At 43.2% G+C, this 19737-nt stretch overlaps 1 protein-coding gene across 1 annotated transcript; it reads right to left on the minus strand.

The window, feature by feature from the left end:
- Positions 1-3754: 3754 nt before the first annotated feature.
- On the minus strand, positions 3755-17902 carry LOC147633727 (nucleosome assembly protein 1;1-like). The gene is made up of 11 exons (XM_086804745.1): positions 17722-17902; positions 17145-17188; positions 16963-17058; positions 16789-16881; positions 5699-5792; positions 5479-5540; positions 5253-5378; positions 5076-5134; positions 4753-4930; positions 4530-4573; positions 3755-4448 (listed from the first exon to the last, which is right to left on the minus strand). Exons 1-11 carry the CDS (start codon positions 17783-17785, stop codon positions 4250-4252), a joined length of 1059 nt encoding a protein of 352 aa, XP_086660871.1. The 5' UTR covers positions 17786-17902; the 3' UTR covers positions 3755-4249.
- Positions 17903-19737: the final 1835 nt, after the last annotated feature.

The raw sequence follows: 19737 nt of genomic DNA on the forward strand, positions 1-19737 counted from the left end.
GGGGTAGATGTGAATGGATGAGATGTGATGTGAATGGATGTGATGTGATGTGGATATGGGTAGATGTGAATGGATGAGGATGGATGTGATGTGATGTGATGAGGATCTGAATAGATGTAAATGGATGTGATGAGATGTGATGTGGATGAATGTGATGTGATGTGGATAGATGTGATGAGATGTAATATGATGTGATTGGATGAGAATGGATGAAGGATGATGGGGATAGATATGATTGGATGTGGAATAAGCAAAGTGAGTTGATTTAGAAAAATGTGGAATAATAAGAAATGATGTGGAACAATGTGGAAAGATGAGAGTTTGTTAGAAACTGTCATTATGAAACCTGTTTTTCAATGACTGTTTTATGTCAAGAATGCTGGGAAAGCATTTTGACCACCTTGTGAATGAGGTCGTTGAGACCTAAGTGATAAAGTTGCAACAGCTAACGGAGAGCCAATGGAAGACGTCTCGCGTAGAGCGGGCTCGCGTAGAGCAAGGTCGACACTGAGGTCTTGACGAGCCTCGGTTCGATTTAAATAGTGAGCTTTCGGTACGGTGGATGAGGGACTAAGGAAGCGGCCTATGAGTGAAGTGCTAGGTGACCTGTGAAGGAGCCTAGAGGGTGCTGACCATACGGTGCTCGAGCTTTGGGGGTCGCCTGAAGATACCCACGTGTGCGTCGAGGAAGAAAATGGAATAAGGAGTTAGAGTTGTTTTCTGAACTCGGGTATGGACCTGGTTGATTGGCCTTGCTGGTCCTTAACAGATGAGTCCATGGCTCTTTTATATGGATCTGTTGGTTGATCTTGCTGATCTTCAACAGAAAGTCCATCTGGATTTATCATAAACTCAGAGAGGTGCTATGTTATTCTGCCAAGAAAACAAATATGGACCAAGAGAACAGCTCGGGATACTCCATCCCAACAACATCAAAGGTAATCCCAATCATCACAATAATTGATATGACTGTATGTACATAATTTCACATACATTGGTGTGCTTTGTGTCTCAAGGACATTTTCCCACAAAGGCTTTAGTAAATGCTCGACAATTAGCTTCACTATTTGTAAAAAATGGTACTATTTTTTTGTTGCATGTTAACTAATATTGTTTGCCAAGTTTATGACAAAGTTTTGGTGAGACTTGATTTGGTTAATCATCTTGGATTTGATGTTCTCAAGGATATGGTAAATAGAAGAATGTCTCATGCTTATGTTTTTAGAATAATTGGCAAGGGAGTTTGATTGGGAGGATTCAACTTGCAAAACTTGTGTATCTATCGAGTTGAGTCCATCTATTACATATTAATCATGGACAACCAAGGCACAAGGAAAGGAGAGAAAAGAGAAATCCTCAATTTCTAAAAAATAAGAGGAAAAAATCCCTTCGATTGACCCTTTGTATTCCGGCTTCCATTCCTGCGCTTCTTAATGTCTTTTACATACCGCAACAACTCGCAGGTTGAGTACTAGTTTTATGTAGAGCCATCAACAATGAACTATGTGATCCATTGGTTTGCTAGCTTTTCAGTTCTTGCAAGAGCAATATGAATGTTGCAATTATCTTTAAAGGGTCATTATACAACTTTACATGTGCTATGAAAAATTAGTTTGCCTTGTACATTCAAGCTTGGTCAAATCTTTGCCTTGGAATCCAACAAATGTTGAAAGCCAACAGTTATAACCTTCTCCCAAGTTATCTATGGCACCGTTTATAAATTGGAATAGGCACCTACATTGTGACTTCATCCGCTATTCCAATTTTATAAATCGAAAGCTATGCGGATTCATGTATCCTTTCATGTCATAAGGCCAAAAAGCGATGCTAGAAGCTGGAGATAGTCATGTTGCATATGATCCCACAGTTATTCCTCATAAAGTGAAAAATGCTTTTGAATATATTGTGATTGAAAACTTAAGACATTATTAATAAGTTGCTAATTAAGTGGAAGGATTCCTTAAGGAGAACAATCCTTGAGTTGATGAAGAGATAATGATTTGATTCTCATGAGAATCTTAAAGTTTGAGAGGGTCTAGTTTAAACGAGGGAATATGTTATGTGCTATTGGACATAGCTCAATTGGTTATATTGATGAGGTTGGATTTATATCATTACTCGATGTTTAGTTAGAGCTTTTATTACTAGCGCCATGCGTATAAGTTTGTGTACTGCCCATACAAGAGATCAAGACCCAAGTCACACATGACTATGATCTTATCAAGCACTTAGATAGGGAGCTTACCTGGTATAAGACGCCCAAATATACTCAACGTAGTTCTGGCCTAACGCCTGGGAGTCCCATAGAGAGCCAACAATTATTGCTTCAATGGTGTCACTCGTATGTTTATGCATAATTGTGTTTGATGGCCCTCACAAACTTCAAAAATCCATGTACCTACTCCAACAATGTCTTACATGACTGTTATTGACTCTAATTGGCAAGGACCCTCATTATTACAGCCTTGGCTTTGTCTTCCTCCATCTTCACAGTATGACTCAAGCTTTAAGAAACTCCTTACCCACAGCCTACGTCTTCTCTTTGGCCATGTTCACAATATGGGTCCCTACTCCAGCTTTAAAAGATACCTCAAGACCCGAGCTTACCCATCCTTCAATATCGGATGATACTTCCTAAATCTTTCACTTTGCAACTTGGACATACTACTCAAACTTGAAACAATTCCTCTTGTAAACTCCATACTCTTCTCCGTCTTTTTTGTATTAAGCCCTCATTTTTGTATTAAGCCCTCAACCTTGAATGATAAGGGAATATTTTTATACGCATGATGCTAAGAAATAAATGTTTAATTTTCTTCCGATTGCCCAATCAAGTGTATAACTTATTTGAACTGGAGAACAAGATGCACAACAGTGTTTCGCTCATGATTTGAAAAGAAGGGATTTGTACTTGGATCCATTGAGGGCACTAATAATAAACAGATCACTATTTGCTGAGCACAACAACCTCTTAAAGGATCTCTTCAATTTAGATAGCTATGCAATACTTATCATTCAGGTCATTAATGAGTAATTTCCATACCATTCAATAATGAAAGCATACATTTTTGCAACATCTTTCTTTGAGACGTAGGTTATACACTACAATACCAGAAAGCAAACTACTGTAACAACCTCCTACTTTAGCATCTCATTGATTGTTGTATAATTCTTAAATAGACAAACAGCACTTTAAAGTGCACATTGCTTGGTTTATAGTGCCACAAATTATACAACTGGAACACACAATTAGCATTTTGACAAAGGCATATGGTTTTTTCGTGTGTGTGTGTGTGTGTGTGTGTGTGTGTGCGCGTGTGATTTTTTTCGAGAGAGAAAGAGATTGTTGGTGGTGGTTTTTACCATACATGCCTTTTTCTTGTTCACAAGAAGTATAATCACAGGCCGGTGCATTAAATTTGAGTGGGATGGAGCAGGTAAGGAAACAAGAGAGGGCATAGCACTCACGTGGAAAATATTGTTTATACATTGTCCTTTCTATGGTATTTCAGTAGTAGTTTAGAAAATGTTTTATTGTAACAGTAGCCCAATTGGCAAAATTACTATATTGTAGTGGATACCATCACTAGGCACACACAGAATTACTATATTGTAGTGGATACCTTCGCTAGGCGCACACAGAATTCCATCGTCGGATCAAAAAAATAAGGTAGTAAATCGCCACAAACTAGGGTTTGGACTGCAACAATGGCATGCCTCCATTGGAAAATCGGCATGACCAGTATGTCGAATCCAAACATGTACATGGTACTGTATCTATAAAACTGTCGAGAGACATAATATCCCAGGTACTCAAAGTTCTTACATGTCTAAATCCCTCATCGTAGACCAGAGGCCAGAAAAGACAAATGAATTTTCATAGGCAACACCCCTTGTCAGATTAACATGATGGCAGGATATCCCTAACTCAAAAAACAAAGAAAAGAACTTGAGTAATCGCAAAACCACAAATGAATAAATAGAGAGTCTCTAGAAAGGCCTCATAATAAGGAAACCCATGAGGCTGATAACACACCATTGCTACTCTTTGCACTCTAATAGCTGGTTGGCCAGCTTGTAAGGAGAAAACCAAAAACTGCCTTAATATTCCTGTCAATCCACTCCCCCTAGACTGACTCCCCTAATCAAGCATTCACGTGACAAGTCTTCTTATCTCACTTCAAAGAGGGAATGACCCATAGAGGAGGCATACCATGAGCTCAAAATTGTGATGGTATCACAGCATTTCCTAGCCTTTTCTATCATCTTCCTGTTCAGCATCTTCATCTTCATCCTCATCCGCATCCTCATCCTCATCTTCGTCCTCGTCCTCGTCCTCTTCCAAGTCTCCACTTTCATCTTCTGCATCCTCAAATTCTTCTCCTTCCAGTGCTTCTCCTGTATACCAGGACACTGCATGTGGGATAATCTTATCTCTGATCGTCGACCTGAACATGTAGAGATCAAGTCAAACTTTCCATAGCTGTGACATGAAGCATGAAGAAGCACCAGCTAAACTCAAGCATTACCCGATTTCATAATCTTGCTCCATCATATCCTGCAACTCCTCTGCCTGCAGAACACAACATCAGAACAGTCATGAACTGCAGCATATCTTGCAATTGAGATCATATAATACTCCAACTTACACAAAGGGGAAAAAAAAAAACCGCAGGTAATCCTCATTGTATTGCAAGGAAATCTTCAAGCAGACCAAAAAGGTTGGAGCCACAGATGTGGCCGCTGAAACACCTTGTCTTGATCGATGTCCTCATCGTCTTCAGGTACTTGAGGTGGGCTGAAGAAGTTGAAAAAACTCTCACATGCTTCTGTTTTCATGATAGGCTTTGTATTCTTCGCACCCTTTCTGACCTTTCTCCGCATCACTTTCTGTGTTAAGTTCTTGCCAGCATGCCACTCAATCTCCGTTCTGAGATTAAATCGGATAACCATTAGCATGACGCTGGTTCTCTAAACAATCCCTTGCAAACCTCACATAGTCTTTTCTATAAGACATGCATTTGCAACAATGCAAGATCACAGACAAGAGAGTAGACCAAGGCTAACTTATCTACCCAATTGCTCGTTCCAAAATTGGCTCATCTTCCTCGATCATATGGTATGCTTTGGTCAGCTGCATGGAACAATCCCATTAACTTGCCTTTATACCCAATACATACTTGCTAATCCAAACATTATAGATGGGCTCTTCCCCAAGTATTATCAATAACCTATCCTTATCCGAAATATACCACAGTATTCTTGAAATAAGGGTTGGTGTCGAAAAAGAACTCCAGCTTAAAACCCTTCGGATTGTCCATCTTGGACCACTTGATATCTCTCAAATGCTTCAGAGCCTCCTCATCTCGCTCAGTGATCTGCACCAACCTTGAACCAAGTCAAGCTTACACAAAAGTCAACAATCTTACTCCTATGTGCAGCAAAAACAGGACACAGACACAAACACACATCATGTACCTGAATACCCAATCTTTCATTCGTCTTCATGGCACTCAACCAAAACTCAGGTACTCCTTTCACTGAAACCATATGCCCATTTGTCAGATAATTGCTGAAGTTTAACAACCCATATAGTATCTAAACCAACTGTCAATGTTGTGATGAGATAATCCAATTCTGATGCAGCGAACAAAAACCATGCAAAGCAACTCTGCATAGATAGCTAATTGTAAGCAACCTGCACTCTTGCTTTCTTCCGCTGAAGCGTTGGTCTCAGTGACTTCTTCAGTAGCACCTTCAACTTCTGTGATGCCATTGACGATTTCGTACCGCTGCAACATCAGCAATACAATAAAACCATCATAAAACAGACTTAAACTAACACAATACCACGCTGCAACCATGAATACCAAACCACCTGCACTAAACCCTTGGAGTTTAAAGTGCTTGACTAATAGTGATGGTTTGATGTGGCCAGCGAATGGCTAGGTTGTACCAAAACATAAATTTGATGCCCAATCCCTTTGTAATCCTCTCAAAGGAAAGTCCACCTACTAAACTGAAACACAAATTGAGACAATGGAGCTCGCGTTCCCACTTGTGCCTGTTATGCTTGCTGTCTTACTGTAAAGCGTAAGTAGTGTGCAACTCCTCTTAATAATGCAAGGTCCCCCTAACACGCTGGTGCTCCTAGAGAAGCCAAGTCTGTCAAGCAGGGCCAATGCAGACACTCCTGATTTTCACCCTCCAAGCATCTCTGCTGCTGTACTTGTCACCAATTGGCCGACCATTTGGTCCATTCCTAGTTTTTGCGTCTCGTTCACTTGAGGCCAGGCCGGTGTCTCATGTGAAGAGGCCAGTATTTTGCTGACATGGACGGGAGCCAGACCGGTGCCACCCGTGTGTTAGCAGGATGGTGTCGTATGGACGGGAGCCAGATCAGTGCCACCCGTGTATGACCTGGACTGTGTTCGATCCATGGGACTGTCACGCCATGGAAGAGCCAGTATTCGTGCCGTGTTTTACCTATGGGACTGTCACACCATAGGGAAACTCGTGCCTGGAACTGTGTCTTACTTATGGGACTGTCACTCCATAGGAAGACCAGGTTTTTATGTTTTTATGTCATGCCAGTTTTGTGCCGACAGATATTTTGTACTTGTTCCATGAACGGGAGATATGTCCATGTTACTTTTTGCACATGCACACATATTTTGCATGCTTGAAACTGTTTTCGCATGACATGTATTTGTGTGTTCGCCTGCTTGACGTGTTACTTACTGAGCGGGGACGCCTGCCAATGAGTCGTGAAGTCTGCTCTGTATTCTGACGAGTTTTAGTGCATGTGAACAGGTGGTAAGTATGTTGCACATGTTATTTTTATTATTTTATCTCTAACCTCTTATTTTATAAGGTTAGGTGTTCACATTTAGTTAAAAGTGGGCACCCCCTTTGGGCACCCACTTAGGGGCCAAGGTGGGGAGCCCCACTTTAAGTGAGTGTGGGGGTGGGCATGGGCACCTACCCAAACTCCCCCACCCACATGCAAGCGTGGAGTTAAACTCCACATGAATCTTATTAAAAAAAAAAGGCTCTCTTCAAGCGTAGCCTCCATCGCTTCCACCCTACGTGAGAACCGGCGGCTGTGTATTTTTCTTGGCTCCCAGGCGACTGAAGACTGCTGCGCATGCTCCTCTGCTGGACTGTGCGTTCCATCTGCAGGCGGCTGCCATCTCCCTCTTACTGCTGCGCATACCCTCATACAGGTGGCTGCATCATCACAGGCTGCAGGCGGAAGGCCATGTTTCTGCCCCAATCACACTGCAGCCAGGCGCTTCTATTTCAGGTGCTGGTGGCTGCGCTGGTCATTCAGTAGGGCTGCCCACTACCAAAGCAACAGGTTGGTGGCTGCGCTGGTCATTCAGCAGGGCTGCCCACCATCAAAGAAACCGGCTGTGCGCCTGTTTTCCAGCCAGCAGCTCTCCACCCTCAGGCGACTGCATCCCCTTCCTTCTACGCAGCCCACCAAAGCAACTGGCTGTGTGTCCAACATCGTCAGGCTGCGTGTGCATCACCCACAAGTGGCGTCTTGCATCCAGGACATTATCCACCACCAGTAAGCTGTACTTCTTCTCTCACAGCAGGCGGCTGTGGTTTTCTTGCGGTGGTACTTGCCTTGGTGGTTCACCACGAGGCGAGTCTTCATCAAAGGAACTTCGCATCTCCTGGGTGACTTCATCATTCCACAAGTATTGGTTTTCTATCAACCATTTACAAGTAAGTGAATTTCAGATTCCAGTAAAGTATTTTACGCTTAAATCTGTTAAAGGATTCATCCCTCTACGGCCACACCCGTTCGGTGCCGGGTTGTCCAAGCTATATTGGCGAACCTCGGTCCAAAGGTGCTGAGATCGGGAGAGCCAGGCGTTAGTACGAGAGCGCCTGTTTGTGCGTGGTCTCGGAACACCAGTGAGGCGCTCTCCGCGGAGTCCAGTGAAAGCACAGGACCGTAGAGATTGGACCACACTAGTGGCCGTTCTGCTTCGAGCTTCTACATCGAAATTCGAGCCTATTTGTTTGGTATTGTTTTCATATGTACATGGACATTATCTGGTTCTTGGAACCCATGGAGCATTGTATTTATTAAATACTCCCAATAAATATATCATATATTGAGGGGGGGGGGGGGGGTCGGCCCGTTCCGGCCCCAGTGCTGGTGTCCATCTTTCCATTTCATTTCATTTAAATTTCAAGTTGTTTTAAGTTGTCCATTTTAAATTTGTGGTTTTAAAGTTGTGCTATTAAGCGTGTGGGTGTCCAACGGAGTCTTTCCCACTTGACGGGATCGGTTTCATTGGTATCAGAGCACGGTTGTTTCCCTCTTTCTAGTGGGGAAACGAACCTGTGTACTGGACATCCCGCTTTTAGCAAACTTAAAACACAATGGACAGCCAAGGCAACCCTTTGGAAGTGCCAAATTCGAGGGGTCCATCTAGTGCTTCTCGTGGGTCTGATGCCCTGCGTGGTAGGCACAAGCCCCTTGAAAGGGTTCTTGATAGTGAATCCAAGGGTCAACTGTCTCCAGGAAAGACAGTTATGCTTGAACAAGAGCCTGATACTATGAGGGCTGAAATGGAACATATGAGAAAACTTTTGCAGGCTCAAGAGCAAGAATTAAAGTTTTAGCATGAAGATCCCCATCTACAAAGTGCTATTGAAGCCAGGAAGGCTGATGCTATGGTTGATGTAACTTTTGAATCAATGGCTCGTGAAGTGGGCAAGAAACCAAGGGAGTTGGCACTTGCCTATCTCCTTCGCAAAGGTGATATCAAAGAGGGGGATGACGGAGAGCTGAAATTCAGAAATCCACCTCGTTTGAAGCATGGAGATCCCGCATCCCAAAGGCTGAAATCTTTTATGCAAAAGGAAGAGGTGACTGTCACCTCTCGACATGCATCCTCTCCCCAAGGCACTAAGCCTGACAGATATATGTATGCCAGTGCTCATGGAGGGCATGAAAGTCACATGCATGCAAGATATGTATCTCATGGTGACAGGTCTACTTCCAGAAAAATTTTGCCTTCTGAGTTGTCTCATGGAGAGACCATGCCATATGCAGGTAAGTCACATGCATCTGAGTTTCGGGTTCGTGGAGCACATGCCACCGTGCCCCATGAAGCTTCCATGACGGCCCATGGAGCCCATGCAGATAGGGCTACCCCGTTGGATAAGGGGAAAAGAAAAAGAGAAGACCATGAGCCTCATGCTAGGAAGCTCAAGGAATTCAAAGCAGGTGATAAATCTGTCAAATTTGATGTCTTTCATGGTGAACATGATGCCTCTAAGGTGTTAGCATTTGTGGCACAGTTCGACATTGCTTTTAGCGATGAGGATTTCACAGAAAAATCAAAGGTGCGCCATGCTAGCATGTTTTTGAAAGGGACTGCTGCTCATTGGTGGATCACTGAAAAGATCACCAAGGATCCCATTTCTACTTGGAAGGAATTCAAAGATAGATATTATGCTCAGTTCTTGCCACCCAATGCGGAGCAAACTCTCACTCAAAAGTGGGACAGGCTGGAACAAAAAGATAATGAGAGTGTGCAACAGTATGTTAACAAATTTTGGAAAGTGTTGCTGGAAGTGACTCCCTTCATGCAAATCACAGAGGATGAAAGAAAGAGGAAGTTTCGTTCTGGACTGCAACCAGCATATAGATCGGGTATTGAATTGCACCCAAAACATACGTTGCAACAACTCACAGCTTCTGCTCTTGCTACGGAGCAATTGGTGCTCAAGATTAAGCAGGATCAAGGAGGTTCCAAGGGGAAGGACAAGGCTGTCCCAAATCAGCAAAAGGGTGGACAGCCACCTAAAAAGAACTTCCGGGAGCCCTTCAAGGGTGGTAAAGCTGAAAATAACACATCTAAAGAACAAGGCCCAAGGAAGAACAAATTTGGACTAACCCCGGAGCAAAGAGAGCAATATGCCAAGGATGGAAAATGCTTTTCTTGTGGTAGCAAAGACCACATGTTTCGGCAATGCCCAGATCGCAAATCAAAGCACGAGGATAAGCACACCAAAGCTAATGTACATGCAGTTCTTGATGTACAAGGAAATACAGGTCATGATGCAAAAGAGCGTATGGTTTGCAAGGCTTGGGGGCAAATCAAGGATCAGCCCGCACTCTTCATGTTTGATGACTGTGCAACTGACAATTTCATCTCTATGCAAATGGCAGCTACATTGGGTATTGAGGTTGAAAACATGGGACCTCAGATTGAAGCTGAAGCTGCATTTATTGGCAAAGAGGTGCAGGTTACCCCTTTGATTGGAAAGTTGCGTATCCATATCCAGGACTACCTTGATAATGAGCATTTCCTAGTTGCTCCACTGAATGGATGTGATGTATTGTTGGGCAAGCCGTGGCACCATAGGCTTGAGCCCCGCAAAGACTACAAGTCTAATATGATTTCTTTTATGCATAAAGGCCGCATGCATTTTATTGATGCTGGCAAAGAAGGGGATTCTATCCCAGTTGTATCACACATCCAAATTAATAAAGCAATGAAAAAGAGTCTTTCTGCGTACTTGGTTTTTGTGCATGATAGTCTTGTGCCAAATCATCAAAATGTGGATGCTATGTCTAATGATAGGCTGAATTTTCTTAATGCATTCAAAGACTGTTTTGCTGACTCATTGCCAGGTGAACTACCTCCCCAAAGGCCCGAAGATCATCGCATAGATCTTGTGCCAGGTAGTTCTCCACCTAACAAACCCGCATACCGAGTGAGTGCTGCACAACAAGAAGAAATCATGAAGCAAGTAAATGAGCTTTTAGACAAAGGTTTGGTTCAGCCCAGTTCCTCACCTTACTGCTCTCCTGTGCTTCTTGTTCAAAAGAAGGACGGATCATTCCGTATGTGTGTAGACTATAGAGCTTTGAACAAGCTTACCATCAAGAACAGATTTCCAATTCCACGTATTGATGATATCTTGGATAAGCTTGATGGCTCAGCTTGCTTTAGCAGACTTAATTTGAAGAGTGGTTATCACCAGATACGCGTGGTGCCACAAGATGTCCATAAGACTGCATTCAGGACAGCCTTCGGATTATATGAATTCTTGGTAATGCCTTTTGGTCTCACCATTGCTCCTGCTACTTTTAATCGTATGATGGATAGGATATTCCGACCCCATCGCAAGTTTACAAGAGTCTTCTTTGATGATATCTTGGTTTTCTCCAAGAATGAGCAGGAACACAGAACTCATTTGGTCATAGTGTTCGAAGAGTTGCGGAAGCATAAACTTTTCGTCAATGCCAAGAAAAGTGAGTTTTTCCTTTCAAAGATTCATTATCTGGGACATATTGTATCCAAGGATGGAGTTACAATGGATCCTGCAAAGATAGAGACCATTCGGAATTGGCCCGAATTGCAAAACGTACATCAAGTACGTAGTTTTCTGGGATTATGTTCGTATTACAGGCGTTTCATAAGGCATTTTGCTATGATTGCCACTCCTCTACATGATCTCACGAAGAAGAAAACTGCTTTCAAATGGACTTCAAAGGAACAGGATGCTTTCTTGCAACTCAAGCATGCGATCATATGTGGTCCAGTATTGATTGTTCCTGACTTGCACAAGTCATTCGTGGTTGAATGTGATGCTTGTGGTGATTGCATAGGAGCTGTCCTAAATCAAGAAGGGCATGCAGTTGCATACGAGAGCCGTCGTTTGCATGATGCTGAGCTTCATATGGATATCTATGAGAAAGAGCTCTTGGCTGTAATTCACGCCTTAAAGATTTGGAAACATTATCTTCTTGGGGCTGAATTTGTAGTCAAGACAGATCATCAAAGCTTGAGATACTTTCTATCTCAAACCAAGCTTTCAGAGAAGCAGATGAGAATGGCAAATTTTCTTTCCATGTTTCATTTTCAGATTGTGCATACCCCAGGAAAGAAAAATGTGGTGGCCGATGCACTATCTAGGAGGCCTTATATTGCTGCAGTCTCAGTGGCCTCTCATGGAGATCTATCTACTATGAGAGATTTGTATCATTTGCATGCTGATTTTTGCCATATATGGACTGATTTGATGGCTGGTCATTCACATGCCTCTTATGTTATCAATGAGGGTTATCTTATGAAGGATAATTGCCTATGTGTGGTGAAGGATTTGCGTCCAAAGGTTATGGACGAATGTCACGCTCCACCTTATGTCGGTCATAGAGGTATTATGCCTACTACTCGCATGATTCAGAGGTATTTCTTTTGGCCAAGCATGCGTAAAGACATTGAGGCTTATGTGCGTGCATGTATTACTTGCCAAAAGGTGAAATTTGACAGGCAAAAGCCTCCAGGTTTGCTTCAGCCATTGCCTATTCCCTCGCAACCTTGGGAAAGTATCACGATGGATTTTATTATGGATTTGCCTAGATCCCAGCATGGGAATGATGCTATTTGGACTATTGTGGACAGGTTTAGCAAGCAAGCTCATTTCTTGCCCGTCAAGAAAACCATTAAAGCTGATCATATGGTAAAGTTTTTTCTTGCTAATATTTTCAAGCATCATGGTATGCCTAAATCCATTGTTGGGGATAGAGATCCCAGGACTACAAGCCTATTTTGGAGGGCTTTGTTTGATAATATGGGTACTAAGCTTGAGTTTTCATCAGCTTATCATCCCCAAACGGATGGCCAAAGTGAAGCTGCAAATTCAGCCGTCTTGGATTTATTGAAGTGTCATGTGGCAGATCAAAAGAGTGCATGGGAGAAGTATCTTCCACTTGTTGAGTTTGCCTACAACAATACAATCCATGCTTCCACAGGAAAGGCTCCGTTTGAGATTATTTATGGCAGAGTCGTCTTGCCACCCATCCTTCGTACAAAGGATGAGATTTTTGCAGCTGATGAATATGTTCGTGACTTGGATGTTGCCTTTGGTCAGGTGCGGACAGCCATTGCAAGATCTCAGGATAAGCATAAAATGGCTGCTGACAAGCATAGAAGGGACATGGAAGTCAAAGAAGGTGATTGGGTATTGCTGAAATTTGAGAAGGCTAGGCTTCGGAAGAGGCCAGGACGAGAAGGATCATATCCTAAGCTTTCTCCTCGCTATTATGGACCCTTCAAGGTGATTCACAAGATCAATGAAGTGTGATTCACAATGCTTTTCATGTGAGTCTATTTCGGAAATATGTGGGGCCAGATCCTGATGAGCCTGTCACAGAAGATCCGCCAGAGATTGAAGAGCTTGAGGAGATCCTCAAGCCAGAACAGATTGTTTTTCACAAGGAGAGAAAGCTACCTGCAGGAAAGCTTTCCAGGAGATACCTTGTGAAGTTTAAGAATTATTTGCCTATTGATGCCAAGTGGGTAAATGAGGATTATTTTGCAGATTATCCGCAATTGTTGCAGGCATATCTTGAGGCTTTTCAGTTGAGGTCAACTCTTTAGAAGCCCGGGGGGATGTCACCAATTGGCCGACCATTTGGTCCATTCCTAGTTTTTGCGTCTCGTTCACTTGAGGCCAAGCCGGTGTCTCATGTGAAGAGGCCAGTATTTTGCTGACATGGACGGGAGCCAGACCGGTGCCACCCGTGTTAGCAGGATGGTGTCGTATGGACGAGAGCCAGATCAGTGCCACCCGTGTATGACCTGGACTGTGTTCGATCCATGGGACTGTCACGCCATGGAAGAGCCAGTATTCGTGCCGTGTTTTACCTATGGGACTGTCACACCATAGGGAAACTCGTGCCTGGAACTGTGTCTTACTTATGGGACTGTCACTCCATAGGAAGACCAGGTTTTTATGTTTTTATGTCGTGCCAGTTTTGTGCCGACAGATATTTTGTACTTGTTCCATGAACGGGAGATATGTCCATGTTACTTTTTGCACATGCACACATATTTTGCATGCTTGAAACTGTTTTCGCATGACATGTATTTGTGTGTTTGCCTGCTTGACGTGTTACTTACTGAGCGGGGACGCCTGCCAGTGAGTCGTGAAGTCTGCTCTGTATTCTGACGAGTTTTAGTGCATGTGAACAGGTGGTAAGTATGTTGCACATGTTATTTTTATTATTTTATCTCTAACCTCTTATTTTATAAGGTTAGGTGTTCACATTTAGTTAAAAGTGGGCACCCCCTTTGGGCACCCACTTAGAGGCCAAGGTGGGGAGCCCCACTTTAAGTGAGTGTGGGGGTGGGCATGGGCACCTACCCAAACTCCCCCACCCACATGCAAGCGTGGAGTTAAACTCCACATGAATCTTATTTTAAAAAAAAGGCTCTCTTCAAGCGTAGCCTCCATCGCTTCCACCCTACGTGAGAACCGGCGGCTGTGTATTTTTCTTGGCTCCCAGGCGACTGAAGACTGCTGCGCATGCTCCTCTGCTGGACTGTGCGTTCCATCTGCAGGCGGCTGCCATCTCCCTCTTACTGCTGCGCATACCCTCATACAGGTGGCTGCATCATCACAGGCTGCAGGCGGAAGGCCATGTTTCTGCCCCAATCACATTGCAGCCAGGCGCTTCTATTTCAGGTGCTGGTGGCTGCGCTGGTCATTCAGTAGGGCTGCCCACTACCAAAGCAACAGGTTGGTGGCTGCGCTGGTCATTCAGCAGGGCTGCCCACCATCAAAGAAACCGGCTGTGCGCCTGTTTTCCAGCCAGCAGCTCTCCACCCTCAGGCGACTGCATCCCCTTCCTTCTACGCAACCCACCAAAGCAACTGGCTGTGTGTCCAACATCGTCAGGCTGCGTGTGCATCACCCACAAGTGGCGTCTTGCATCCAGGACATTATCCACCACCAGTAAGCTGTACTTCTTCTCTCACAGCAGGCGGCTGTGGTTTTCTTGCGGTGGTACTTGCCTTGGTGGTTCACCACGAGGCAAGTCTTCATCAAAGGAACTTCGCATCTCCTGGGTGACTTCATCATTCCACAAGTATTGGTTTTCTATCAACCATTTACAAGTAAGTGAATTTCAGATTCCAGTAAAGTATTTTATGCTTAAATCTGTTAAAGGATTCATCCCTCTACGGCCACACCCGTTCGGTGCCGGGTTGTCCAAGCTATATTGGCGAACCTCGGTCCAAAGGTGCTGAGATCGGGAGAGCCAGGCGTTAGTACGAGAGCGCCTGTTTGTGCGTGGTCTCGAAACACTAGTGAGGCGCTCTCCGCGGAGTCCAGTGAAAGCACAGGACCGTAGAGATTGGACCACACTAGTGGCCGTTCTGCTTCGAGCTTCTACATCGAAATTCGAGCCTATTTGTTTGGTACTGTTTTCATATGTACATGGACATTATCTGGTTCTTGGAACCCATGGAGCATTGTATTTATTAAATACTCCCAATAAATATATCATATATTGAGGGGGGGGTCGGCCCGTTCCGGCCCCAGTGGTGGTGTCCATCTTTCCATTTCATTTCATTTAAATTTCAAGTTGTTTTAAGTTGTCCATTTTAAATTTGTGGTTTTAAAGTTGTGCTTTTAAGCGTGTGGGTGTCCAACGGAGTCTTTCCCACTTGACGGGATCGGTTTCAGTACTTCTGCCTCATCGCACTATCATCAGCTGCTTTTCAAAGCCGCTCTTCTTTGTGTTGCTCCAACTTCAGCCGCCACTCAAAAACATTTTTGCATGTAATTCCATCTAGGCTTGAACATTAAACTGCCATAAACTGCAAAAGAACACTCCCAAAATCCTTTCACCAACATAAAAATTTTGATGTCTAGCCCTTTTTCTTGTAGCAATGTAAACATAGACAACATAAACTGTCAACTACACTGGGTCCAAATGGCCAAGACCCCCCCCCCTCCTCTCTCTCTCTCTCTCTCTCTCTCTCTCTCTCTCTCTCCACACACACACACACACCCCCCCCCAAAAACCCACTCCTTTACAGATACGAGCATGCTGAAATATAAAGAAATATAAAGAAACCAACTACCTCTGTGCTGATTATTTCTCTCCTCCTCCAAACTACAAGTAACTTTTCTGCTGTTTTTTGTACTGGACATGGGCTTTAAACAGAGGCAAAATGCTGAGAGCATGGATGCAAAAATGAGGAAGTAAGGCCAATGAGGTGATAGAGGTGTTTGTCTAGGACCAAGAGTCTTGGGGTTGAAAACCCAACATGGTGCTTCCTCAGCAGCATCCCCTACGGGCTGATAAAAAAGCACCTACCAATGGTGAAAAATGATAACTACAGGAGGATCTTGGGCCTAAGGCCAATTGGAAGAAAAAAAAAAAAAAAAGGGAAGAAAGAAAGAGAGGAAGTAAGGCCCCTTTTTATAAGGAACCACCGCCCCCCCTCCCCCAGCCATTTATACAGCAGGGCCAGAATACTTGCCTCCCCCACAACTGTCACATATGGAGAAAAACACTTGCTTCCTACTTTAAATCAACAAAACATCAACTCAAATCTAGACATATGGAATTCTTTGAGGCAGTCTTACTACAAAAACTACAAAAACTTGAAGATCTAGCAAACTAACCAATATACTAGCAGTCTGATCAAAGGTTTAAAGCAGGTACTGAACTATCTGAGGCTGTAGTAAGGTGAAAGGGACATCACCTAGAAACAGCCATTGATGAATATGATGGCATGTATGCATATATATGGGACCATGCATGCATACATGCATACATATATAGCCTAGAGAAACAAAAATTGATGAATATGCTAGCACATATTCATGAATTCATACATACAGTGCCTAGAAACAGCAATTGATGGATATAGTGGCATGCCTGCATACATACATGCATGGACTAGAAATAGCAGTCAATAAATGTGATGTCGTATGCAGGAGAAGCCAGTTTACCTTTTTGTATAATGGTTCATACAGCTTCTGATAGCGAGCCTCTAGTTCAGCTCTTTCTTCAAAAAATTTCTTCTCCAATTCATCATGTTGAGCCTGGCACACGAAAAAACCACATCAAAAAGGCATTCAAGAACAATGGGGGGGAAAATCAATGAAAACTGTTGAGCCACACACTTGGATCTCTTGTAGAACAGTTACACGCTTCTTCACATTAGGGGCAAGTGCATCGAGCACGCTTGACTGCTGTCCTGCAAGGGTCTGTGGCTTGTCCTGGGGGCAAAAGAAAACCCTTGTTTTACAGGGCTACTTGACACGTAAGAGAAACCCACAAACAAATCAATGAAATTGAGATCGACCTTCAGCACATTGACAAGCCCTGCACCATCTGTTGCTGTAAGACCTACAGGTAAAAAAACATTAAAAATCCATGAGAAAAAGGCCTCTTACCATCAAACGAGTCCATTGATAACACATGAGAAAACATGTACATACCATAAAAAAGAACCCACCGTACATAAGGATACCATAAAAGTTCCATTAAAAAAGAGCCCCGGAATCCCCAACATGCAAACACCACTTTTAAAGAAAAAACCCTATACGAAAATATCGTCATAAATCTATTGAACAGAAATCCCCCACACGCAAAAATACCATTGAAAATCCATTTATGTGGTGATGAAGCAGGCATGGCATGTAGAAAAGAACAATGCAGCTAGATCGGACCCTGAAAATAGATATATTGACCTATTGATTGGTAACTGTTGCACAGAAAAATAGATGCAAGGCTAATCAGATCAAAATGGTCCACAGAAAAACGGATTCTTATGCATAGATTTCGATCATTTATATGCAAGGATTTCATGCTGATCGATGCAAGAATTTCGTGCTAATTGAACATTTTTCTACAGATTAACGATCAAGATAAAAGCTAACCTGGCAAAGCTAAGCCAAGATCGGGCATGGAGAAACCTTGGTCTGATGCGCTGTTACTGCTCATGGTGAAGGGGGAAAATTAGATTCCGATGGTATTGAGGGGCTAGGGTAAGGGTTGGAGTCTGCGGGAGGGGGCTTGTTAAGAGTATCACTGTGCTCACGGAAGTAGGGGGTATAACAAACAACGGGTTGACAGTTGGGCGGCCGGACAAAGATATGAGCCAGGTGGCGCGGACTGGCAAAAGTAAAGTTTTAAACCACATTTGCTTTTGGCCGGACACCCTTGCACAAGTTTGCACTTTTCACGTTTTGGGGTATTCTATGATCACTTTAGCATGCGATCCACATCAGGTTTTCTTGTATTTAAGCCAATTGGGACCTTGTTACCAGTGGCCCTTTGTCAACAAAGAAACACACCTATACGCTTTGCATTTGCAAAGTTTTAACGAATTCAACAAATATGAACTATTATGGTCTTCTTTAAGAGATTGATTGTCATAGGACCAAGGCCTCTACTTGATTAGGGTTCTTGACCAATCAGTAACTTGATCATGGTTTCCTCCACAATATTATGGATTTATGTGCTTTTAGAGTTTTTTCCCAATAAAGGTTTTCTTACACTATTTGTGAATGAGCAAAAAGGCCAAGCTTGATTGAATGGTGATAATGGAGACCCATGAAAGGAGAAATGAAACACCCCAACATACATGTGTCAAGATTGATACTCACGGTTAAATGCTCGAGAAGCGCTTCTAAACATGCACATTTGATCACACGAACAAGTGAGCATAAAGGGGTTCGCCACCAAACCATAGACTCCAAACCACATACACTATGGTCAAGGCAACCCTGGCAAGCTTGCACCCTCAAGGCATGGGTGTCCCATACCACGCACCCCCCAATCCACGATCGTCCTCACTGGTGCAACTAGCTAGTGGGCATCGTAAGGTGTGTTCCTCGAGAGGCCCCACTCCCAAGGCAAAGTTCACAAGACAACTCTACACAAATGAGCCACAAACCCAACTAGATAGCCCTATGAACAATTTGTACTACAATAAGAACCACGTCTGGTCGGCATGTACGATCGGCCTCTAATACTAGCCATTTTATGTCCTAACACGAGGCATGACATTCTCCCTGTGCTAATGAGAAGAAGATTGGGAGGAGACAAATCTGGATATTGGCATCCGAGTGAAGCAACATTCTCCCAAGTGTTATCTTCATTCATACGATCCCTCCATCTAATCAACCTCTTAGGAATAGTCGTATTCCTAAGGGTGCGATCCCTATGATCCACATTAGCTACTGATTCATGGGGAACATAGACAAATAGATCCTCAAGTCTCATGAGCTCATGGTTAAAAATCAAATTATCTCAAGCAACACCCTTGCTAACATGAAAGACTCACACGTACTCTATCCCAGAGAGATGCAACCTGTATTAATATTTTTTAAGATCAAATAAGGTCCAACAAATCTTGGAAATGACTTATAGACTTTTCCAATTCATGCTACTTGAGAATCTTGGAATTCTCCACTAAACCCATTAACCATCTTCTAGGACCCTAATTGGTCAATTTTGGTTAGCATAAAATTGTGCTTTATCTGCACACTCTTTATGCTATCTCTAGTAAACTCTAGTGTCCCTTATTGCCATTTGAAAAAGTCAAATTTTATCTTGCACACTCTTTATGCTATCTCTTGTAAACTCTAGTGTCCCTTATTGCCATTTGGTTAGCATAAAATTGTGCTTTATCTTGCACACTCTTTATGCTATCTCTTGTAAACTCTAGTGTCCCTTATTGCCATTTGAAAAAGTCAACCACAACACCAGCTAGGACTTTCTCTAAGCCAATCATAGCGATACATTATCATAAAAGGGATCATCTTTAGTAGCATAATGCTTAGCACTATATGAGCAAACTCTATTAACGAAAGATACTCTTCCTAATCAGATTGCCTCACAGAGACATATGCATGCAACATGTCCTCCATGGTCTCATTCACATGTTTATG

Source organism: Cibotium barometz, chromosome 11, assembly GCF_041138505.1.
Source record: "Cibotium barometz isolate CiBa-2024 chromosome 11, ASM4113850v1, whole genome shotgun sequence".
NCBI classification, from domain to species: domain Eukaryota; kingdom Viridiplantae; phylum Streptophyta; class Polypodiopsida; order Cyatheales; family Cibotiaceae; genus Cibotium; species Cibotium barometz.